The sequence below is a fragment of the Microtus pennsylvanicus genome, chromosome 11 (genome assembly GCF_037038515.1).
Source record: "Microtus pennsylvanicus isolate mMicPen1 chromosome 11, mMicPen1.hap1, whole genome shotgun sequence".
NCBI lineage: Eukaryota > Metazoa > Chordata > Mammalia > Rodentia > Cricetidae > Microtus > Microtus pennsylvanicus.
The window spans coordinates 59,130,114-59,154,953 of NC_134589.1; the positions used below are offsets into that span (position 1 = coordinate 59,130,114).

Sequence of the window (24,840 nt, forward strand, 5' to 3'; positions counted from 1 at the left end):
CAGTGGTGGTGCACGCCTTTAATTCTAGCACTCAGGAAGCAGAGGCAGGTGGGTCTCTGTGAGTTTGAGAACAGTGTGGTCTACAAGAGCTAGTTCCAGGACAGGCTCCAAAGCTACAGAGAAACCCTGTCTCGGAAAAAAAAAAAAAATCACGTGTCGTTTGCCAAAACTAGTGGTTTTGAAAATAGTGTACCACTATTACACAGTGAAGCCAAAGTATGCTTTTCAGCCAGATGGGTTAGCCACTGAGTCCTGGGTTTCTGTGTGACTCTGCCCCTCCAACCTTGGGTTTACAGACCCATTCCATGTCATGCAAGGGTTCTGAATTCAGGTTGTCATGCTCATACAGAAGGCACTTTACCCACTGAGCCATCTTCCCAGCCTCAGTGTGAAATTTCTTTGGATATTATTTTAAAACTCCTTATTTGGGTATGTATATTTCATTTATTTTCTCTAATTTTATAGTGTCCATATTTCTTATTTTCTTTTTTCCCAGGTATATTCAAAGTTGACCAGTGATTTTTCAACTAAGATGCATTCAGAGTTTAGATTCCCAGGAGTAGGAGAATGGGTTGTGAATGTTTTACCTGTTGCTGATTGAGAAACTGGAACAGTGGCTTCTGTAATGTCTGCACTAGTTCATACCCTACCATCAAGTGCCCTCCTTTAATCCCAGCACTTGGGATGCAGAGGCAGGTAGATCTCAGTGAGTTCAAGGCCAGGATAGTCAGGACTGTTACAGAAAGAAACTCTGTCTCAACAGCCCCCCCCCCATTCTTTCCTCCCTCCCCAATACATTCTTTCCAGCATTGTAATTGTTTATGGAATTCATTCTGGCAGGGGTGAGATAGATCTCAAAATAGTTTTAATTCGTATTTCCCTGATGGCTTAAGGATGTTGTACACTTAAAATATGTATTGGCCACTGCCGGGTGGTAGCTCATGTCTTTAGTCCTAGGAAGCAGAAGTAGGTGAATCTCTGTTGAGTTCCAGGGCAACCTGGTCTACCGAGTGAATTCCTCGAGAACTAGGGCTACATAGAGAAACCCTGTCTTCAAAAAAAAAACAAAAAACAAAAAAACCCAAACAAACAAATACACACACACACACTGTTGTCCATATTTTCTCCTTTGAGACCACTCTGTAAGCTCTCAGCCTACTTTTTGATTATGTAGTTCAGAGTTTTCATATGTTCTTCATGGTACTTTTCTTGGATCCATAGTTGGCAAAGGTTTTTCTTGCATTCTGTGGGCTACCTCTTCACTTGTAATGATCCTCTTTTGTTAGGTCTTGTTTGTCAATAATTGTCTTTTTTCCTTAGTAACCCAAGTCTTATTTAGAAAGTCCTTACCTGTGCCTGTATCTTGAATTATTTTCCTCTCTTTTTCTTCTAGCATTTTCAGTTTCAGGTCTTATGTTTTGATTGTTGATCCATTTAGAGTTGATGTTTGTGCCAGGTTAGAGGTCATTCAGATGGTTATCCAGCTTCCTGGCGCCATTTGTTTAAGGGACTATCTTTTCTTTAATGAGTATTTTTGTCACCTTAGTCAGCTGTATGGATTCTTGTTTCAGCCTGTCTGCATCAATCCACATGTCTGTTTTTGAGCTAGTGCCATCCTGTTTGAGCATTCACCCCAAGGACTTTCTAGCCTGTTACAGAGATGCTTCCTCATCCATGTATTGTTGCTCTTTTCACAATAGCAAAGAGCCCAGATGTCTATCATAGGTGAATGTGATCCATATACACAATGAAATTCTATTTGGCCACAGAAAAAATTGAAATTATGTAATTTTTAGGAAGACACATGGAACTTCAAAATATCACATTTCTTCTATTTGTTTTTGTTTTTTTGAGACAGGGTTTTTCTGTGTATTTTTGGCTGTCCTGGAACTCACTCTGTAGACCAGGCTAGCCTCAAACTCATAGAGATTTACCTGCCTCTTCCTCCTGAGTGCTGGGATTAAAGGCGTAAGCTACCATGCCGGGCTAAATTTTTATATATGTGTATTTGTGTAGGAGTAAAGGAAATAGATACTAGCCCATAAGAAAAAGGGCCTATCAGAAGGGGAAAATTATTTTTAAATAAAAAATTACCGTATAATTCTCAGTAAATGTTATCTATGCTATATTTAAAACCTAAAATGTAATGATTAGTTAAATTACCATTGACATTTATAAATCTTATTTTAAAGTTTTGATTATGCTGTTCAAATTCACTTCTTGTTATAGTTCTCCTCTGATTAGCAAGGTTTCTGAAAATGCCCAGATATTTTGGGTTTGTTAATTACCTTAAAAGGGGGACTTCGTGGGGTTTCACTTTCTGCTGTGGCTTCTCATATAGAAACGAAAAAGGGGGAAGAGGTGATGGGATAAAACAATAACAAAAAAGGCAGGTTCTCCCTCTATCCCTGGCTGGTCTTGAACTAACTATGTTGCCCATGCTGGCCTTATATTCAGACATCATAGCCTGTCTTTGCCTTCTGGGTGCTGGGATTAAAGGTATACTCCACCATGCTCAGCCAAATTTTATTTTTATTTTGATGTTTTTCATTTTTTTATTAGTTTTCATTATGTAAATTTAAATCATTTGTTTGTTTTGTTGTTGTTTGAGGCAGGGTCTCTCTAAGTAGTCCTGGCTGTCTTGGAATATGCTGTCTGGACCAGATTGACCTCAAACTCACAGAGATCCTTCTGTATCTGTCTCCCTAGGGTTGGGATAAAGAGTGTATAGTACCACATCCAGCCTACATCTTCTGATTTTTTTAATTGAAATATTTTAGATTTAGCTTTGCGACACAGGTAGGGTGTGGACAGGCCTTGGCTGGCTTCAAACTCCTTGAATTATTTTCTTGACTTCACAAGTGCTAGAATCATAGGCATGAACTACCAAATCCAGCTGAAATTTCTTTTTGTTTTAAAGTAAACTTTATTGTGTTTCTTGATCACTCTGTATTTGGGAAAATGTTCTATGCGAATTATGATATTATGGGGCAATAGAGATGGCTTAGAAGCTAAGGGCACTGATTGCTGTTGAAGAGGGCACAAGCCTGTATACGGTGTGCATATGTGGAGATCAGAAGGAGCTTGGGTATTGAATTTAGGTCATCAGCCTTGACTGCCGGGCATTTCACCAGTTCTTTGTGATAGTTTCTAAATTGTGTACGATTTTGAAATGACATCCCTTCTATCACAGAGGTTTTTATCAAAATTATATTCTCTATAGACAATATACAGTATTATGAATTAACTATATTATGTCTAATAACTGGATTTCTCTACTGTTTTGCAAGGTCTGATATGCCGAGCATTGCCCAGAGGGAGCCCTCATTCTGACCTCAAAGAAAGGACTGTGCTCTCTGGTTCCATAATGCAGGGTACATTGTGTTTTGCCTTTTTATTATACACCGATTCACTGGCTAGGTAGTATAATATTAATTTTACAGAATATTAAACCTACTTTTCAAGATATTAAATGTTAAACCCTGATCTTAACTTTTTTCTTAGCTACATCATTTAACAGAATGTTTTAGTTGTTAGATCTTTTAATATCAACACATCTTTATAAGAACCATTCTGAAATTATAACAAATGATACATTGTTATATTTTGAGTAATCCTTAAAACATAATGACTGATGAATGTCTACTTGAGGGTCTATGGCAGAAGTTCAGTGGCAGGGCTGTACAGCCATCAACATTATTTTAACAGGTATATGTTTCCCGAACTCTTCCTAAAGGCACACCAAGAGCAACAACCGATAGCTTTGAAGACGGCCTTAAATATCCCAAACAGATTAAAAGGGAAAGCCCTCCTATCCGAGCATTTGAAGGCGCCATTACCAAAGGAAAACCATATGATGGTATCACTACCATCAAAGAAATGGGGCGTTCTATTCATGAGATTCCACGACAAGATATTCTAACTCAGGAAAGCCGAAAAACTCCAGAAGTGGTCCAGAGCACAAGGCCAATAATTGAGGGTTCCATTTCCCAGGTAAATAGTTCATAGCTCTTTCTATCAATAATTCTACTTAAGACTGACATCTATGAAGCACTTTAAAAATTTTGACTTAGTAGTTCTAGGTAGTTCTTACGTCAAACTTCTTGGTAGTAAATCTTTCATATACATATTACCAGTTGTTCTTGTATACATAGTTTAAAGTGAATAATTCAGGAGTATGTATAATTGCCATGAGCCAGACATACACCTGAGAGGGAACAGTATCTAGGTAATTCTGCTATCTGTAATGTTTGTTTCATTCCCCTTAGGGCACGCCAATAAAATATGACAACAACTCAGGTCAATCAGCTATCAAACATAATGTGAAGTCCTTAATCACAGGGCCTAGCAAACTACCCCGTGGAATGCTGGAAATTGTACCAGAGAACATAAAAGTAGTAGAACGGGGAAAATATGAGGATGTGAAAGCCGGTGAGCCTGTGCGTCCCCGGCACACGTCAGTGGTGAGCTCTGGCCCCTCCGTTCTCAGGTCTACACTTCATGAAGCTCCCAAAGCACAGCTGAGCCCAGGACTCTATGATGACACCAGTGCTCGCAGGACCCCTGTGAGTTACCAAAGCACCATATCCAGAGGCTCACCCATGATGAGCAGAACTTCCGATGGTATGACTTTCGTTGAAACATTTTTTTACCTTTTACAAATTGAAAAATACCAAATAATTTGCTCTAGATTAGATCCACAGGTTTTAGGACTAGGGAAATAGCTCACTTAGCAAAAATTCAGTCAATAAAATACTTAACTGACAAGTTGAGTTCAGGGGTGGTGAGGCTGAGCATAGTGATTATAATTCCAGCACTGGGGAGGTGGAAATGTATTCTCTGGGGCTCAATATGTATATTTGGAGATCTTAACTGTTAGGCCAGTGGTTCTTAACCTGTGGGTTATGACCCCTTAGATCGCATATCAAATATATTTACATTATGATTCATAACAGTAGCAGAATTACACTTATGAATTAGCAATGAAATAATCTATGGTTGGGGTCACCACAATTTGAAGAACTGTATTAAGGGTGGCAGCATTAGGAAGATTGTGAACTACTGTGTTAGGTCTTGGTTGGATGGTGGAGAAGTGAGGAATGTTTTGAGGAGGCACAGCAGGCAGAGGAAGGAGATCCTACTTGAGGGAAAAGTCTTGAAATCAGGGAGGCTAAACCAGCAAGGTTTTATTTTGATAGGGAGATTTGTTTGGTTATGGATACATTTGTACCAGTAGAATTTTAGTTACTAGCTTTATGGTAGCTGGGTATGCTGACCCACACCTACAGTCCCATCACTTGGGAGGCAAGGAAGAGGCAGAAGCAAATTTGAGGGCTACAAAGTGAGAGACTAAAAAACAAAACAGCAGCACTAATGATACTTGTATAATATCATTTGTATATTTAATATCAGTGAATTATTCCCTTCAAAATGTATAAAGCATGTGGAGTTTAATCTCCAGTAGTGCAGAAATAAAAGAGTAAAGATATTAAGTACAACTGAAGAGTAGGTTCTGCTGTTAAGAGCACTGGTTATTCTTCCAGAGGACCCAGGTTCAGTTCCCAGCACCCACATGGCACTTAACAGCCACCTGCAACTCCAGTCCTGGGTGATCGGACACTTTCTTCTGGCTTCCAAGGACACTGCATACACGTGGGGCATAGATATACTACAGGGCAAAATGCCAACGTACATTTTTTTTTAAAAAAAAGGAAAAGAATTTAAGAGAAATTAAGTCACATGGCTAATGTGGTACACTTTATGATACATAGAAATCTCCACAGTGATGGTGGTGCAGAGTGTAGAGATGTGGTAGGTGTACAGGAACCAGTCTAATCACAGTGGTGAGTAGGGGCTGGGCAGATGGATATGGATAAGGTAAAGAATTACTGTAGCGCAGACTGAAGAGATAAAATTAGGCTAACTTTTGGTTGACAGGTAGCAGGGAGGGAAGAAATTGAGATTTGCTACACGTGGGGCCCAAATAGGTCTGTTTTGTTTGAGAATTTATGTATTAGTATCATGCAAGATACATGATCATTTACAATGGGATTTAGAGAAGATTATTGAACTTCATGATCTTCATAATTTTAATATGAGGTTGTTTAGAATTATTGCTGTGCTCCAAAACATCACAGTGGTCTCCAGGTTTCAAGGCTACTATTAGTTCTTAATCTTGAACTTATTGAAAGATAGGATTTTATATGCTGAGACACAGAGTGAAGTTTTCTCAAGGATTTGTGGCATTGGTGGTTTGTTATTGCTGTTACAGTTTCTTCCAGCAAGTCTACCAGTCATGAAAGGAAATCGGCTCTGACCCCAACCCAGAGAGAAAGTATACCAGCCAAGTCTCCAGTGCCTGGGGTGGATCCTGTCTTGAGCCACAGCCCATTTGATCCCCATCATAGGAGTAGTGCTGCAGGAGAGGTTTATCGGAGCCACCTTCCCACGCACTTGGATCCAGCCATGCCCTTTCACAGGGCTTTGGATCCTGGTAAGCTCAATATTTAATGACAATTTACAGCACAGAAATACGGTATCAACATGACTGTATGTTAATTACAGCAGTTCTGACTACAGGTCAGTGCCTTTTCTTACTACTGACTAAATCTCACCATTGTTTCTCCGTTATGAAAGAAACTCCCCAGGCTTATTAGCTTTGGTTTTTGTTTTTTAATGAAGCCATATTTTAAAAGACAGTTAAGTGACAAAACAATTTTAGAAAGCTGGGTATTGTGTTGGGAAGCAGAGGCAGGTGGATTTCTGTTAGTTCAAGGGTAGCCTAGTCTTGGGTTTATATCCTGGTTCTTACAGCAATTTTTATTACCAGGTTGTCCTTTTAAGGCAGAGAAGCCAGGCAAGTAAGATGGGTTCTAAGGTAAAGGACCTTGCCACCAACCTATGGCACCCACACAATGAAAGGGGAAATAAACTCTCACAGGTTGTCCTCTTTGAGATGCAAATATGCATACCTGCACATAAACCTCTGTTCACACAAAGTAAACAAATTTAATGCAGAAATGCCTGAGGTTACTTACCTTTCGTGATAGCTAGGAACCTATGGGAATATTTTATCTGAAAGCTCTGTAGTTGCCAAATTGTTACTTGAACCTAACTCTGATAGAGATCACAGACCAACTTATAATGGTTCATTCCACATAAGCTTTTGACTTAGCAATGGTGTGAGAGCAAAACCTAGTCAGCAGAAACTTTACTTTTAATTGTAAACTGGGATCTTTTTGGGGACTAGTAGTATGTAGTAATGCCTTTCGTGATGCTGAGTGCAGCGGTGAGCCACAGCCCCTCAATAATGAATGGAAACAGTTGATGGGTACAGTGTAAGTTGTGGGCTTATATATTTAACGCGCTTCCACAAGCCTGTTGTGATTTGCAGACCACCTGTGTTTACGCAAATGTCTCCCAGAGGATATGTGTTTCAGCAGTCACACTTAACTGACTTGGAGTTCTGGATAAAAATTTAATTAATGGCCTAGAAAACATATCAGTGGTTTTCGCTTTCTTTAGGAGAACATATACATATGAATGGTTCCCTTAACTTTCAGACAAAACTTTTTATATTTGCTCAATGTCTATCATAAAACTTTAATAGTACTTTCATCTTATTATCTTATTTTTCTATCTGAGCTAGCTTATAAATGGTTTATAGAATAAGGACATTATCTCCTACTTTTTATACTTATGACTTCATTGCATCCTGTCTCATGCTTTTATGCAAGGGATAAGAAACAACTCATTTACCAAATCCTGTTGCTGTAGCTGTTTGCTTTGTCCATGGTAAAGCAACAGTAGCTTGAGAAATACTGGGTAGCTCTAAAACATAGCACAGTTTTCAACTGGCCCTTTATAGAAAAAGTTTGCCATCCTTTTTCTTTCAAACACATGCATTACTGAATGGTTGTATATAATCATTTTTACCTCTAGAAAAATAAAATTCCTATTCTAGAAATTCGTCTTCATATGCACTCCCACTGTTGTGTTTTCAAAAAGCCCTTTAATTTTCAACCACAACTCTTGTGTAACTCAGTGAGAACTTAATAGAGTTTCATGATAATAATTGAAAACAAAACTGCTTCGGAAATGTTCAGAATCTGCCCTTCCCTTTTCCCATTACATCTCAGGGGTTAATGAGTTAGGCTTACAGGACATGGTGGCACATACCTTTAATCCCAGCACTCAGATGGATCTCTGAGTTCAAGGCCAGCCTGGTCTGCAAAGTGAGGTCGAGGACAAGCCAGGGCTACACAGAGACTCCCCCCTCAATAAATAAGTAAAAGGAAGAGGAGTTAGACTTCATGTCACTCCTGGAGTGGAGTGAAAGTGGCTCCTGCACTAGCACAGCCGGCAGTGCTTCCTCACTGTGCCTAAGGACAATGTTTAGCAGGCTAATCTCACACACTCAGTGCCATTTTTTTCTTTCTCTCACTCAGCAGCTGCTGCTTACCTGTTTCAGAGACAGCTTTCACCAACCCCAGGATACCCAAGTCAGTACCAGCTTTATGCAATGGAGAACACCAGACAGACAATCCTAAATGATTACATTACCTCACAGCAGATGCAGGTGAATTTGCGCCCTGATGTTGCCCGGGGACTCTCCCCACGAGAGCAGCCACTGGGTCTCCCTTATCCAGCTGCGAGAGGTATATAGAATTTTTTCACATTTTCCAATAATTAATAAATACTTGCTAAATGAGTGAAAGACATAAAAGGAGCTAATGCTTGTCTCTATAGACTTTTGCCCTGAAAGCAGATAAAGTAATATTTTGAGATGAGTTGAACAGTAAACATTAAAGTACTAAGCCTATAATTGTAAAGTGTTTAAAGTTCATGTTTTTTTTAATACGTCCATACCTGAGGTTATTTGCGGTTATTGTGTTATCAGTACTTTCATATCCTCCTTTAAGTTGTAAGCAATGATAATTTTTTAAACATTTTTATTTTTGTCGAATGCAGATTATCATTGTTATTATAAAGAGACAAAATGGAAAAATCACGTATGCTGCTGGAGTTAGGTGTCAGTTTGTGGTAATGCCTAACATAAGCTGTATTTGTCTTTTTGGATAGGAATCATTGATCTGACAAATATGCCTCCAACAATTCTAGTGCCTCATGCAGGAGGAGCGAGCACTCCTCCCATGGACAGAATCACCTACATCCCTGGCACGCAGATTACTTTCCCTCCTAGGCCATACAATGCTGCGTCTTTGTCTCCAGGTGAGATGCTCTAAGCAAGGGTTCCAGAAAATAAGTCCAGGATTTTTCTAGGGAGAGTATATTTAAAATAATGCCCTCTATTTCTTAGACAAAATTGTTAAAATTTATACATCTCTAACAAGACCAAGACACTTCAGTTTTTCTGGTATAGCTTGCAGAGGAATTCTGAGCATCTTTCTCCCATTCTGCTCTTCATTTAACATATACACGGAACTCGATGCTCCACAAATACCCTAAATGCTTATACTTTGCTCCATCAGCTATCTGAGACTCTTAAACTTAATACACCCGTATTTGAAGCTGGTTGACTCTTTTTGGTTATTTACAGATTTAACATGATAGACTGACAGTTTTGTCTTTTACAGGACACCCAACACATCTTACAGCAGCCGCAAGTGCTGACAGGGATCGAGAGCGGGAAAGAGAGAAGGAGCGGGAGCGCGAGCGCGAGCGGGAGCGGGAGCGGGAACGGGAACGAGAACGAGAACGTGAGCGGGAACGGGAACGGGAACGTGAACGTGAGAGGCTCTCTGCTGCTTCTGCTGATCTCTACCTACGACCAGGTCAGTGAGAAGCTTTGCCCTTTCCTTAGGCTACAGGTCTTGGTGATTTCCTGTGAGGCATTATGCTTAATTTTTCTAAGTAGGCAAAAAAACATGGAAAAACCAGTATGTGTAATTTACATGCAAAAGTGCTATAGAAAGGGACTTTCCATGATGAAAGTGCCATTTCGACTAGTCCTAAGCAACACAGGTCTTCAGTTGCTCATGAAAATACAGACCAGTCTATAGTTTAAAGGGGGAATTGAGAAATATGTTTAGAAGGAGATGTGGCGTCTTGAATACATTGTTTACATTCTGTTTAGGAGGTCAGTCATGTGACCAGTAGCCTGAAATGTGTTAGAACTCTGAAATTGTCTCAGGAATTCATGTGTGTGCCAATGGTGGTGTGAAAATTCAGACACAGAGAATGGCCAGAAAGAAACTGCTGAGGAGAACATAGAAGTAGAATCAAAGGAGCCAGCAGTAACTTAATGGGTTAAAAAATAAGATTGAGCTGCAAATTAAAACACAGCTGAGCTCAACCTGATGGACATGCCTATAACTCGGTGTCTTGTTGGGGTTTTATTGCTGTGAAAAGACACCAAGACCACAGCAACTCTTAAAAAGGAAAACATGTAATTGGGGCTGGCTTGCAGTTCAGAGGTTTAGTCCCTTATTGTTATGGTGGGAAGCACGGCAGTGTGCAGGCAGACATGCTGTAGAAGTAGCTGAGAGTCCTACACCTGATCTGTAGACAGCAGGACAGAGAGTGACACCAAGTGTGGTGTGAGCTTCTGAAACCTCATCCCTGTGACACACTTCCTTCACCTAGGCCACGTCCACTCAGACAACCAGAGCTCCCAATTCCCTTTCATCCAAACTACCACACCCAGCGTTTAGACTTCTACACTTAAGCTGAGGCAGGTGGACTATACATTTGATATCAGTCTGGCATTAATAACAAGAGCCTGCCTCATAGAAAAAGGAGTAAGGAGTGTGTGGGTGGTGGGGTTAGAGTGACACAGCATGAAAAATCAGAGAAAACAAATACTTTTATTTTGGACATATTTAATCTTATAGATATTTGAGTCATCTCTCTTTATCCCTGATACATTTGCCTTTCTCAATTATTTTAATCAAGTAAGACCATTTATTTGGTTCATATTGTCAGATATGCTGATCTGACACTTAGGAACACAGACTGATGTACAAGAGTTAAAACCCGGGTCAAGAGGTTTCCATGGGCAGGTGTCAGTCTCTAGATGCCATTTAAAGGGCAAAGTAGGTGTAGGCAAAAGGAAGGCAAAGATAATGGTTGTATAGGTAGGTACAGAAACGAAGATAAAATGGCAAGAGGGTGTCAAATTCATATTTTAATAGGGACAAACCCTTTGAAATTATTGATAATGTCAACAGGTAGAAAAAACCTAAAGCTAATCATGAAATTTGATCCAGTCATATTATTCCTGGTGACTATGTAGTTTGTAGTCAATGTGGTACAAACCTGAAATACATTTAAATATTACTCATTATTTGTACATAGAAAAATCATTAATAGTCTGATCTTTAAAAATCCTATAATATGCTGGGCAGTGGTGGCGCATGCCTTTAATCCCAGCACTCAGGAGGCAGAGACAGGCGGATCTCTGTGAGTTCGAGGCCAACCTGGTCTACAAGAGCTAGTTCAGGACAGGCTCCAAAGCCACAGAGAAACCCTGTCTCGAAATCCCCACCCCCCAAAAATCCTATAATGCATAAATTATGTGGTAATATCACAATATTCAGTTTATGTAGATTATATTAAACATGAAAAGTTACTGTCAAATTCAAATGATACAAAACTTTGGTAGGAGCTAGGTCTTAAACAAAGTGACAAATAAAAACATCAAAATAATATTTTCTCATTAGATACTGAATTGGTCTTTTCCATGTAGCAGGTTCACAAAAATAGACACTGATATATGACAAATGTCATATAAATGGGGTTACTATTGTGTATAAAAAGGTAAAGACTAATTGGTTAGCAGTTTCACTTCTAGGAATTGGTCCTATAGAAATACTGATGTATGTCAGAGTATATTTAGAGGGAGAAGATTGTCAAAGTCTGGCTGAAGTAGTACTGGCTATAGAAATAAGTCTGTGCTAAAATTAAAATGTCTAGCTCTTACGCAGGCAAAGAACGAGGTAGAAAGTTGGAGGGAATGCACAGTACAAGGAAAGTAGAAAAGAAATTGACTAGGGAATTAGAATTTAAGATTCTCCTAGCTCTGCTATGTCAGAGTTAAAGCTAAGTGGGTAAAATTCTCAAACCTCCAAGAAGGGTAGCTATGGAAGACAAACTTTGGGGAGGGTACTGTGAATATTCCATCTCACAAGAGAAAGCTTGCTGCAACAAATGCAGTTGTTGAGTAGAAGCAGAACAGAGGACTGGGGTAGTAAGTTCAGTTAGTGCTTGCCACTTAAGCATGGCATCCCAAACCATGTAAAAAACACTGGGTATGTTACCATGTGCTTATAATAACAATGCTGGAGGGACTTGGACAGTGGGATCCCTGGTGCTCACTAGCCAGCTTGCCTACTCAATCTCTAGACTTCAAACCAGTGAGAAGAAGTAGCCGAGGAAAGACAGGGATTAATCTCTGACCATGCACATGCATGTACACGTGTATGTACACCCAAAAAGGCAAAACGTTTGAGTGCAGGAACCCCAAGCTGTACTGCAGCCTCTGTATGTTGTTTTCACTGTGATGCATGGGAAGTCGTTGTTGACTCGGGAGAGCACACTGAATGCAGTAGAATCTGCAGCGCCTGTGCGGGATGAGCATACAGCACTTTGTTGTTGGTTCTTCTCTTTCCTGTCTGGAATTGAGATAGAAACACCTAAATGGAAGTGACAGTAAATGACGGCTAAGATTATGCTTAATTTTTGTTGGGTTTTATTATATCTTTATTAAGAAACTTAGAATCCATTTCTAGGAAGTATGGTATCAAGTTTCTTTTCTTTCTTTTTTTCTTTTGGTTTTTCGAGACAGGGTTTCTCTGTAGTTTGGAGCCTGTCCTGGAAAGTATCAAGTTTCTTATTCTCATTTTCTATCTAGTAATACTAGGAATTAAAAATTCCATAAAGCTTTTTGCCTTTATTTTTGTATTTGCTACTTTTAGGTTATCAGTGTTTCTTTTTCTTCTCTCTTCAGGCTCAGAACAGCCTGGCCGACCTGGCAGCCACGGATATGTTCGCTCCCCTTCCCCTTCAGTAAGAACTCAGGAGACCATGTTGCAACAGAGACCCAGTGTTTTCCAAGGAACCAATGGAACGAGTGTAATTACACCTTTGGATCCAACTGCTCAGCTACGAATCATGTCAGTCTTTTGTACTCTCATAAATGTTTTGACCAAAATAAGTACATATTTTGTAAATTTTTTTTTATTTTAATTTACATTATTGATGACTGACTCTGCGTGTGTGTGTGTGTGTGTGTGTGTGTGTGTGTGTGTGTCAGAGGACAACTGTGGGAGTCTTTCTTTCTACCATGTGGTCCTGAGGATAAGGATTGAACTCAGGTTGTGAGCCACAATGATTTTTTTAAATTGTAACGGCATAAACGAATGCAGACAGATTGTAAAAATATATATACAGCTTTAATGGCGAAATAGACTTACAGAACCACCATTCCGCCGAAAGCAGAAGGGAAGGCTGGGAGCATGCTCGCCAAATTTTTAGGCAAACATTAGCCCGAGGCAAACACGCCCCCCAAGGGGCGGGACTTATCCCTACATCTAAACCACTGACTAAAATAGTCAAACTTTTCTATTTTTTTAAAAATGTAATTTGTTCTTTAATTTTCTCCACAAGCCTCACCCCTCCCCCAACAACTATTCTTCCCTTAAGTACCTTTCTTTTATTTTGTTTATAGGCCACTGCCTGCTGGGGGCCCTTCAATAAGCCAAGGCCTGCCAGCGTCCCGTTACAACACTGCTGCGGATGCCCTCGCTGCTCTTGTGGATGCTGCAGCTTCTGCACCCCAGATGGATGTTTCCAAAACAAAAGAGAGTAAGCATGAAGCTGCCAGGTTAGAAGAAAATTTGAGAAGCAGGTCAGCAGCAGTTAGTGAACAGCAGCAGCTAGAGCAGAAAAACCTGGAGGTGGAGAAGAGATCTGTTCAGTGTGTGTGCACTTCTTCAGCCCTTCCGAGTGGCAAGCCCCAGCCTCATGCCTCAGTAGTGTTTTCTGAGGCTGGGAAAGATAAAGGGCCTCCTCCAAAATCCAGATATGAGGAAGAGCTAAGGACCCGAGGGAAGACTACCATTACTGCAGCTAACTTCATAGACGTGATCATCACCCGGCAAATTGCCTCGGACAAGGATGCGAGGGAACGTGGCTCTCAAAGTTCAGACTCTTCTAGTAGCTGTATGTATCTCAATCCGAGTTTCACAATGTGATATCTGAGTAAAGAATTACTTTATTCTTTAGGTAAAGCACGGCCTGATATGAAGCAATCCTAATGCTTGACAGTGATACGAGAGAAAGTGTTGTGGGTGTAAAAATGTATCTTCTAAAATTCTTATGACTTACATACCCCCATGTCCTAAGTAGCCCACCAATATATTATCTAGGAAAAAACCCATAGAATTATAGTTAGTTAGAAGTGGCTACATGAAAAATAGGATCTTCTGAAGGTATTTTAGGCATCTGAAAAGTAATGGGAATATCTTCAAGATCTGAGCTACCACAATGTAGTCTCTCTGAGAAACTGTTTGCTAGGTTCACTATCTCCCAAAGCCTCTAAGGTCCTTTTTCTTTTTCTTTGGATTTTTTTGAGGCAGGGTTTCTCTGTCCTGGAGCTAGCTCTTGTAGACCAGGCTGGCCTCAAACTCACAGAGATCTGCTTGCCTCTGCCTCCCGAGTGCTGGGATTAAAGTTGTGTGCCATCACCACCTGGCTATGCTTTTGAAAATTGCTTATGACTGATGAGATAGCAGCCCAAGGCACTTACCACTAAATCTGATGATCTCAACCCCATAGTGGAAGAAGAGACCTGACCCCTGGCATCAATTGACTTTCACATGTATGCAGTGATAATGTGCGGCTTTCCATACACAGAAGTAAATATATAGATGAAATATAATTTCATTTTTTTCGTAGCTGTGACCTAAATTCTACTCTATATTGAATTTTAAAGAAAAACAAGCATGCTTAAATAAGCAGGTGTGATACTGGAAGCAGCTTAATCATGTAGTCATTTTTCAGTATCTCCATTAAGGAAATTGAATAGCACTGGAGTAAAATGTAGTTCTGACCTCCAAGTGTCCACTTATGTAATTACCAGTTATTGGAGTGGGCAACTCGTTAGTGAACTACAGAAGAAATACTTCCTTTAACCTGGAATTAAGAAAGTATACGATGTAGGTTTTCAATGTGAGAAAACTGGAAGCTCAGGGAGAAGAGAGCAGCATAGGGCATCTTGGAGGGAGCTGTGGATTAGTATGCTATAGTCAACTCACATACCAAACTTTGCTTTGGGAGCTTGTTTTTCAGCAGCCTGCAAACAGGAAGATTTTCTGTTCCTATCTTTGAGTACAGTTACCTTTTCTATCACTGGCAACATCCTGCATGATACATGGGCTAGTGACCACTGTCCAGTGTCATTTTCTGTGTGACTCCTGAGAGCCTCTCTCATCCTTTACCTTGCATCCGAATCTTCAAGAGCACCAGGAATATAGTTTGCAATTAGACTGTATACTGACTAGTTATACTGTTAGTTTTTGTCATTTGAGATGTTGGTTCATAAGCATCGATGAGTAACAATAAATACAAGACTTTCAAGTCAGAAGGGTACTTAAAATATAATGGTTTATTTTAGCTCCTCAGCATTGTTTCCATGATAGGTAGAGGTATGTAGAGATATCCATTTGAATAGTAAGAGCAGTAGTATGCAGTGGCCAAGTAGTTCACCTACGCCTGTGTTCAGCCAGTGTTGTAACCCTGACTTGGGCTCTGGTACAGCCTATAGATGGCCTCTACAGGAGAAGATTCTTAGCAAGTTCTGCCTGGATCTCCCCAAATTTCAGCTCTAAAGCATGGCAGCTTTGTAGAAAACTGCCCATGTCCTACATTTGCAGAGCCAAATAATTCTCTCTCTCTCTTTTTTTTTCTATTTATTTATTATGTATACAATATTCTGTCTACGTGTATTCCTGCAGACCAGAAGAGGGCACCAGACCTCATTACAGATGGTTGTGAGCCACCATGTGGTTGCTGGGAATTGAACTCAGGACCTTTGGAAGAGCAGGCAATGCTCTTAACAGCTGGGCCATCTCTCCAGCCCCCATTAATTCTCTGGAGTGCTGTATGTATCTTAGAGGGGTCTGTGTGGACTTCATAATTGGTTGGTACTCACCCTCCCTTTGAAGTTATTTCCTTCACATATTTCCTACCACTCCTGGCCACTTTCACAATGTAAAACTTGAGTTCGTTGAGAAAATATAGCGTTTTATAAGCAATGACTAGTCTTGGAGCAGTGAAGCAGTTTTATGGCTTATTTTGTTAAGATCGGATTGTTCCACAAAAATGGAATTATTGAAGTCAATTAATGGTTGAGATCTACCCCGCATTTTCTCATTAATAACCTTTGATGGTAGCCTGTTATTTCTTTTCAAGCTCCCAGAGGCTTATCACAAATCTTAATTCTGCTTTAACTTATGCCTGAGAAACCTACAACCTATTGAGATTAGGATCACAGAGGTACCTTTTACAGTCTGTGGGTTTGATTAAGTTTTATTCCTAGTATGGAATGCTATGAACATTCTTTAGCAGAATCAAAAACTAAAATATGTAAATAGATGTGAAGAACTTGGACTTTTGAAACTTTCTGTGAATTTATTTTGAAATAAGGTTCTTTTCTTAAAGTGTCTTCTCACAGGTATGAAGCACCTAGTGATGCTATTGAGGTGATAAGTCCTGCCAGCTCCCCTGCACCACCCCAGGACAAGCCACAGGCCTATCAGCCAGACATGGCTAAGGCAAATCAAGTAGAAAGTATGTCTGTTTGCCATTTCCCTATTTCATATTTGCATGAACATTTGCTTCTAATTACCTGTCTAGGCCATGGTAAGAACAACTTGTTGCCAGGTAGTCTGCTCTAGGAACATTTAGAGCTATACTAACAAAGTGCACCTTTTAAAACTAGTTTTTACTCTTTTATGTTTTAGTGAAGATAGATGCACCGGGGCTGGGGAGGTGTCTGTAGGTGAAGTAACTACTGCACAAGTGTGAGGACCTGAATTTGGATACCTAGAACCCACACAGAAAATCCGGGCATAAGCCGGGCGGTGGTGGCGCATGCCTTTAATCCCAGCACTCGGGAGGCAGAGGCAGGTGGATCTCTGGGAGTTCGAGACCAGCCTGGTCTACAAGAGCTAGTTCCAGGACAGGAACTAAAAGCTACAGAGAAACCCTGTCTCGAAAAATAAAAAAAAATAAATAAAAAATCCGGGCATAGCAGTGAATCCTGGAACCCCAGCATGGAGGAAGAGGTGCAGGAGCACAAATGATGGTTCCTTAAGTTCACTGGCTAGGCAGTCTGGTTGAATCCGTGAGCATCAAGTTCAGAGAGACCTTGTCTCAAAAACCAAAATCAAGGTAGAGAGCAATAGAGGAAAGATAGTTGATATCAGCCGCTGGCCTGCACGTTCATACATCCATGCACACGCTGGTCTAACAGGCTTGTATGCTTGTGCTCGTGTGCATGCACATACACAGAGGAAAAGGGCTGGTAGCTTTGCCTACTTCTACACTCATATTTTATTCTACTAGTCTTCATGCTTCTATCTGCATTTTTTTGTTTGCTTCAAGATAAAAAAACAAAAATTAGGTATAAATGTGCACATCAATATCACATCCTTTTCTTATGTTCTTCTGAGTTATTAATATTTGATACTAAGTCAAGGGCAGAGGCATCCTTAGGATAATGTATCTACCTGCTGTCTATTAGATGAGCCCACTCGGCAGTATGAAGGACCACTGCATCACTATCGGTCCCAGCAGGAATCACCATCCCCACAGCAGCAGCCACCACCACCTCCGTCCTCCCAGGCAGAAGGAATGGGTCAGGTGCCCAGGACCCATCGACTGATCACACTTGCTGACCACATCTGTGTAAGCCTTTTCTTACTGCTTTAGTACTATTTGTTATTCATGCAGAAAGCAGGACTTTTTGCTCTTGTTGTTATTTTGTTTTTTAACAAAAAAATCATAGCAGAGGTATTCAGGTTAGTTGGCCTGGGGCACTAGGAGTCTGAGGCAAGATGACTGCTATGAGTTGAAGGCCCTTTTGTATTCAGAATGAAACTATACTGTCTTGGGTAGGTAGCTAATAACCCTCACCGTCTACTCTTCCCTCTTCTCATTCACAGCAAATTATCACACAGGATTTTGCTAGAAATCAAGTTTCCTCACAGTCTCCTACTTCAACATTCCAAACATCACCATCTGCGTTGGCGTCCACACCTATGAGAACTAAACCATCAAGTCGCTACAGCCCAGAGTCCCAGGCTCAGACTGTGCTGCATCCAAGACCAGGCTCTAGAGTTTCTCCAGAAAACCTTGTGGATAAGCCCCGGGGAAGGTAGAGTCTTGCTTTGTTTTTACCAAACATGTAAATTTTGTTGTAATAAGATAATTTTAATATGTCTAGAAGTTATGAGATTCATTTCTCAAATCAAATATCATTTGCCCTTATTCTCTGGAATGTGGGAGTAGGGGTGTTTTCTCTTTATATTATGTTCCGATGGCCACTGTCTGGGCATTAGCACTGTGTATGTGTATTAATGTATATTCAAAAGTAGTTGGGTAATATTTACAGAGACTTCAGTATTCCTTCAAAATTCTTTCCCAGGCTGGATAGGTGGTGGAGCATGCCTATATTTCCAGCTACTCAGGAGGAAGGGCAGGAAGATTCGAAGCTCAGAGCTAGATTGGGCTATGTAATGAGACCCTGTCTCAAGGAGTTAATAACAGTAACAACAACAACAAAAAAATCCAGGCTGTGCATACAGCGCAGTAGCAGATTTGACCTCTAGAGGTGTTTGTTACCATGTTCTGTCTAAAGTTTTTCAAAAGGGAAGCAAGGGCTTTAGTTCAAAGTAACAGACTAAACATCAATTGATATTATATTATATTTACATAGAACTAAGGAAATTAATGCTTCGGAATGCTGAGAACAAGAATGAGTATCAGTAAAACAAGATTCTACTAGATACATGGAAACAATTCTCAGGTACAAAATGAGGAGACATGATTATCCCTCAAAATGAGGAGTAGAAAGTTGTAAGGATGATGTATGTAAGAAGCTGGCTGGAACCAGGCAGGATGGCACACAAGACAGAGGCAAGCAGATCACTGACCCTGTCTCGAAATAAAAAGGAAGTTGGCTGATCTTAAAAGTAGAAAAGCCATGGATGGACTCATACCTTTAATCCCCAGTACTTGGAGATAGAGGCAGGAGGATTTCTGTGAGTTTGAGAAATAGCCAGGGCTATGTAGAGACCCTGACTCTATATGAACAAAATAAAGTAGAAAACCTCACACTATTCTTTGTGCAGCAAATGGCCAGCTGTTTTTACTCTCACCTCCTCCCACCCCATCTCCTATCCCTGAACTACTTTTAAGCAAATATTGCATACATTTTTAAAAGTGTAATTATCTTTTAAGAGGGCACCCAATCTCATTACAGATGGTTGTGAGGCACCATGTGGTTGCTGGAAATTGAACTCAGGACCTCTGGAAGAGCAGTCTGTGCTCTTAACCTCTGAGCCATCTCTCCAGCCCCAAAGCTTAGTTATCTTAAAGACAATATGAAAGCCTGCTTTTTCTCACTCTTTTTGGGTGGGGGTTTGTTTTTTGAGATAGGGTCTTTGTATGTAGCCCTCACTATCCTGGAACTGGCTGTGTAGACCAAGCTGGCCTCTAACTAGAAGAGTTCTCTCTGCTTCTGCTCCTGAGCGTTGAGATTAAAGGTGTGCACCACTAGACCAGCTTATATTTTTCTCTTCTTTTTTAAAAAAGTACATGGGCTGGAGAGATGGCTTAACGGTTAAGAGCACTGACTGCTCTTCCAAAGGTCCTGAGTTCAATTCCCAGCAACCACATGGTGACTCACAATTATCTGTAATGAGAATACTGTATATATAATTAATCAATAAATCTTTAAAACCCTGTCTCGAAAAACCAAAAAAAAATGAGGGGAAAAAAAGTACAGTTATCAAGAACAGAAGGTTGACTGTAATCTGTAATCCTTCAGAGGCTGAAGCAGGAAGACATGTAGAACCCAGGAGTTCCTTTTAGATTATCCTGAAAATCAATCAATCAATCAATCAATCAATCAGTCAGTCAATCTCACACACACACACACACACACACACTCTAAATAAATAAGAAATAAATGAGGCAGAAAACTTGATGCTGTGTAGCAGATTTGGAATAATTGATGACATTAATGAAGAGGGATTCCACTTATAACCTACATCTGTGGATCTAAATAGAGGAGGTTAGTTTCGCTCATTTTCTCTTAGTAAAACTATCTGATTTTGTCATTTAAAATGTTTATACAATCCATTTTGCTGTCACGGTTCTGGGAATGCATCGAAAGCTAGGCAAGTGGCCTACTACTGATCACACCTAGGGGAGCCCTGTAGTTAGAATAGATGTACATCACAAGCCATATGGAAATGACTAGTAATTGGGGAGAGGAGATAGGAAGATATGGGTGTTTGTTTTGACATTTACAAAATACATATAATGGGGAATGGGGGTGGGGCTGGAAAGATGGCTCTCTGGTTAAGAGCACTGGCCGCTTTTCCAGAGGAAGAGCACCCACATGGCAGTTCACAGCTGTCTGTAACTCCAGTTTCCAGGGATCTGACATCCTCACACTGACACACATACAGGCAAAACCCCAGTGTACATTAAAAAATAAACGAATCTTTACAAAATACATAAATGGTTGGAATATGGTCTGTAAAGTTAAAATATGTAAACTAAAGGGTGAGCCGTAAAGGACAAACCATGAGGATGGATCAGGTTTTCTTCTCCCCTTGTGGGTGTTAAGATTAGAGGTTCATAGATAAATCTCAAAAAACTCAACAACTTTCATGATTTTAAGAAGAGAGTGGGATTGATAAAATTATACATAGTAAATGCAGACATTGACTCAGAGGTGACCCTGGAGTAAAACATAAAATATTGCATTTTCCACCCCAGCAGGCCTGGAAAGTCTCCAGAGAGGAGTCATATCTCATCAGAACCCTATGAGCCCATCTCCCCACCCCAAGTTCCTGCTGTGCATGAGAAGCAGGACAGCATGCTGCTCTTGTCGCAGAGGGGAGTGGAGCCTGCAGAGCAGAGGTGGGTCAGGGGCAGGCTGCGCCTAAGGCTTTCCTTAAGACACTGCCTTTCCTCTTTGTGTGGTACTTTTATATCAGGGAAGAACATCTAAGAGTATTTTCCCCATGAGCTAATACTACTAGATGTTAGCCAAAACAACACATTAACCAAGTTAGAGAAAGTCCGTCATTATTCCTGCATGTTAATCCTTCTAGACCCTTTGGGCAGCAGGTGGTGATGATTCAGCCAGCTTTGAGTACCTGTCCTATTTCAGGTGTTGTAGACTGTACACAGACTGTGCCTTTTAGATTTTCTTCTCACCTCATTCTAACCCTAGTTTTGACCTGAGTGACTTCATTTGTCCTGTCTCACTGCTCTGAATCTCAGCAGAGTTAAGTATACTAAGGCACACTGAGTAAAGCACCCGGTCACTAGCATGGCGTTTTCATTCCAAAACTAGGCCTATGAAGCTCCATTTCCTGCTGTTTCACCCTAGTATTCTCTGTTGTCTTGAGCTTTTTTCTTGAGTCACAGCTTCTTGGCATTAACATCCTTTAATGCCAAGAGCCAAATACATGATTTGATGGTGTCCAAAACTGGTAGGGAGAGTCCAGTTTTAAAACAGGTCTGTCTAATTCTAAGCTGCTGCTGAGTTTCTCAGAATTAACTGAATGTACCTGTAGATAATAGAATACATGTTGTTATCTCTAGTGAAATGAGGGTAAATCATTTGCATCCATATTTTCCCAGATTGGATTTTTATGCACAGGGACCATGTCTTTTGTTTTTCTTTCTTCACAGATAGTTTTCTGTCTAAATGCTGAGTGAATACATATGACCAGACAGTGTTGTCAACAATGTGTTGTGTTACCATCCCTGTTAGGGGAAGCTATCAGTGAAATAATGAGATCCTTTGTATTAAAACTCAGTTCCTCTGTTGTTTGTCTGAAAATGATTATAATAGTTAGGCAATTTTATGTAGCTACTACAGCTACTTTGCTGAAGTCCAACTAAATATGAGCCTTTGCTGTTTTACAGATAGGTGTGTTACTAGTCATAACTAGTGTACTTAAAAGAATTCCTAGCTTACATAACCAGTCTGCTATTAAGCAAAAAAAACCTGATAAGCTGTTTCTAAGTTTTCCAATTAATACTTTGCCATTTTATTCCTTAAGAATTTGTGCTGACCGCAGCGGTGGTGGCACACACATCTCATTCTAGCACTCGGGAGGCAGAGGTAGGTGGATCTCTGTGAATCCGAGACCTGCCTGTCTACAAAAAGAGATCCAGGACCACCAGGACAGAGAAACCCTGTCTCAAAATCAAAACAACCCCCCCCCCCCAACAAAAAAAGATTTTGTGCTGTAGATTAGCCAAGCATGGTGGCACATACCTATGATCCCAGCACTGGAGAGGCAGGCAGATCTATCTCTCTGAGTTTGAGGCCAGCCTGGTTTACTTAGTTCCAGGACAGACACTGTCTCAAACAGTCAGTAAAAAAGCAAATAAACTATGCTGTAGATCATCTTCATTTCAATTCTAATTTTGCTGTCTCATCTTTCAGAGCCAAAAATATTTGACTATTTCCAAACAAGTTTCTGGTCACATCCTGTTTCCCAAACAGAATAAATAGGGAGGCAGTAGTTTTCCAAGTACTCTGTGCCTGTAAAAGGAATGGTCCTAGGGTTAGGAGTGCATGATCCTAACAGAATTGTATTCCTGACAGGAATGATTCTCGATCACCAGGAAGTATAAGCTACTTGCCTTCCTTCTTCACCAAGCTCGAAAGCACATCACCCATGGTTAAATCAAAGAAGCAGGAAATTTTTCGTAAGTTGAACTCCTCTGGTGGAGGTGACTCTGATATGGGTAAGTGGGATTTCTTTCGTGAACCCCGAATAAAACACGCATTAACAATGCTATCTCAGCGTTGCCTTTTTTATAGTCCTGAGTTTGAAGGTTTTTACAGAGCATCTTGATTCTATACAGTGTTAGCAAATTCACAAATGGTTCCTTCTCAGGAAAGAGCCACTTGGGTGTTTCTGAAGCCATCTGTCTTCATGGGGAACTAATGCTGGATCTAGGGCACATTTTCCTTACATGTGACTAAATTAATTCTGCACAGGTTTTTATTGGTGTCTCGTTTTAAAGCTCTTTTGTTTTACTTTTATTTGAACCATCTCCATAAAACATTTCTTAAAATATTCAAAAACCGTGTTTTCCATGAGCCTTGCCTTTCAGTCCTTTTTCAACAATCGCTCTTTACTCACCTTTGTAATTCTATTATCTCACTTTAGTTAGCTTACCTTTGTAATTCACATAAATATTATCTGTCCTAAGGTTATCATTCTTACTATAGCGTAAGAATCTTTCCATTAGCAGCCTGAACAACTAAGTTACACAACTGTGCCTAAAAACAGATGCCAGGGTGTCAGTGGACTCCTCTGAAACCACCTTTCTCCTGCTCTGTTTTGAGAATTACTAGTTCTGGGTGTTGGACAGTGTGATTTATTCTTCTTCATCCTGGTTGTCTTCTAACCGACCAGGAGCTGACAGGCCCTCAAGGGTCTTGATGCGGTCTTGTGGCATGCAGATGCAACTATAATACACTTACTGCGTACCACACCGCATGTGATTATCTCCATTTTATAAATGAGGAAGAAAATGGATCAGAGGTTTAGTAACTGATGGTTACCCCAGAAGTAACACAGCTGGAACTCCAACCCAGCATTCTAACCTGAATCTCTTCTCCCGCCGACATGCCCCTCCAGCAGCTCAATCCTCAGTCTCCAAGCCTGCTGGAAACTGTCCCGGGAAAGCTGTATAGCAGCCTCTTGCTTTCCATCAGACCACTGCTGTACTAGTATTGCACGTCCTATGTTAGCTAACAGCCTGTTTTGTTTTGAGTCCCGAGACAAGGTTTCTCTGTGTGGTACTAGCTGTCCTAGAACTAGCTCTGTAGACCAGGCTGGCCTGGATCGCCCAGAGATCTGTCATCTGCCTCTGCCTCCTGAGTCCTGGGATTAAAGGTGTATGCTACCACCACTTGCTAGCCAGTCTTAATTAACCAGCGATAGACAATCTAGAGAGATTTGTCTCTGATCTGTCATTTGCTAGTCTCCTGACCCTGTCAGAAGAAATTCTGGGCTCTGAAGCTAAACGGCTAGACAGGTGTGTAAATTACATCTCTACTACTCATGATTACTATTTATTACATGCTACTCTCTGTTGAATGGTGAGAAAGGGATGAGCCCCACATCACTCATTGAGAACATACTCCGTCTCTAAATTATTAAATGTATCTTTCTTTGCTTTTCTTCATTTTAGTACAGCAAATATAGATTTATTACAGAAAAGTGAGCAATAACTTCCAAGAATGGAAGGGGTTTCAAGATAGGAATACCCTGGATTCTCTTTAATTGGCGACAGATTGTAGAATGCTGACCAAGCTACCCGTGTTATCATGAGAAGCACCACATCACAGACCTTTGGTCTCCAGTTTTCAAGTCTCCTCTACTCACAGCCCTAAAGTCGCCAAGAGAACAAATCAGTGGCTCTCCGCCTCTTAAGAGACACTGTTCCAAGCACACAGACACACAGGCCAAGGAACAGCAGGCTGTTGGGACCATTTCAGTCCCTAGTTTGGTCTTACCTGGCTAATGGGGAGGAGACTTGACAGAGCACGCT

The 24,840-nt window shown here is 40.6% G+C and overlaps 2 protein-coding genes across 35 annotated transcripts in view; one reads left to right on the forward strand and one right to left on the reverse strand.

Moving 5' to 3' along the window:
- Ncor1 (nuclear receptor corepressor 1) overlaps positions 1 to 24,840 on the forward strand; it is a 151,501-nt gene that overhangs the window by 118,383 nt on the left and 8,278 nt on the right. For 22 of the 34 annotated variants that reach the window (XM_075992178.1, XM_075992177.1, XM_075992174.1 and 19 more), the window contains 14 exons: positions 3,291 to 3,374; positions 3,737 to 3,993; positions 4,269 to 4,623; positions 6,272 to 6,493; positions 8,448 to 8,657; positions 9,082 to 9,231; positions 9,597 to 9,794; positions 12,968 to 13,133; positions 13,688 to 14,181; positions 16,681 to 16,809; positions 17,765 to 17,928; positions 18,186 to 18,397; positions 21,031 to 21,174; positions 22,880 to 23,022. In XM_075992178.1, the coding sequence (XP_075848293.1) occupies positions 3,291 to 3,374; positions 3,737 to 3,993; positions 4,269 to 4,623; positions 6,272 to 6,493; positions 8,448 to 8,657; positions 9,082 to 9,231; positions 9,597 to 9,794; positions 12,968 to 13,133; positions 13,688 to 14,181; positions 16,681 to 16,809; positions 17,765 to 17,928; positions 18,186 to 18,397; positions 21,031 to 21,174; positions 22,880 to 23,022 (2,928 nt within the window). The remainder of the gene's footprint in view (positions 1 to 3,290; positions 3,375 to 3,736; positions 3,994 to 4,268; positions 4,624 to 6,271; positions 6,494 to 8,447; positions 8,658 to 9,081; positions 9,232 to 9,596; positions 9,795 to 12,967; positions 13,134 to 13,687; positions 14,182 to 16,680; positions 16,810 to 17,764; positions 17,929 to 18,185; positions 18,398 to 21,030; positions 21,175 to 22,879; positions 23,023 to 24,840) is intronic. The other 12 variants (XM_075992180.1, XM_075992206.1, XM_075992205.1 and 9 more) reach the window with 6 other exon arrangements.
- Ttc19 (tetratricopeptide repeat domain 19) overlaps positions 10,808 to 24,840 on the reverse strand; it is a 52,717-nt gene continuing 38,684 nt past the window's right edge. The window contains exon 10 of the mRNA XM_075992218.1: positions 10,808 to 12,632. Within this exon, the coding sequence (XP_075848333.1) occupies positions 12,406 to 12,632 (227 nt within the window). The 3' untranslated portion in view covers positions 10,808 to 12,405. The remainder of the gene's footprint in view (positions 12,633 to 24,840) is intronic.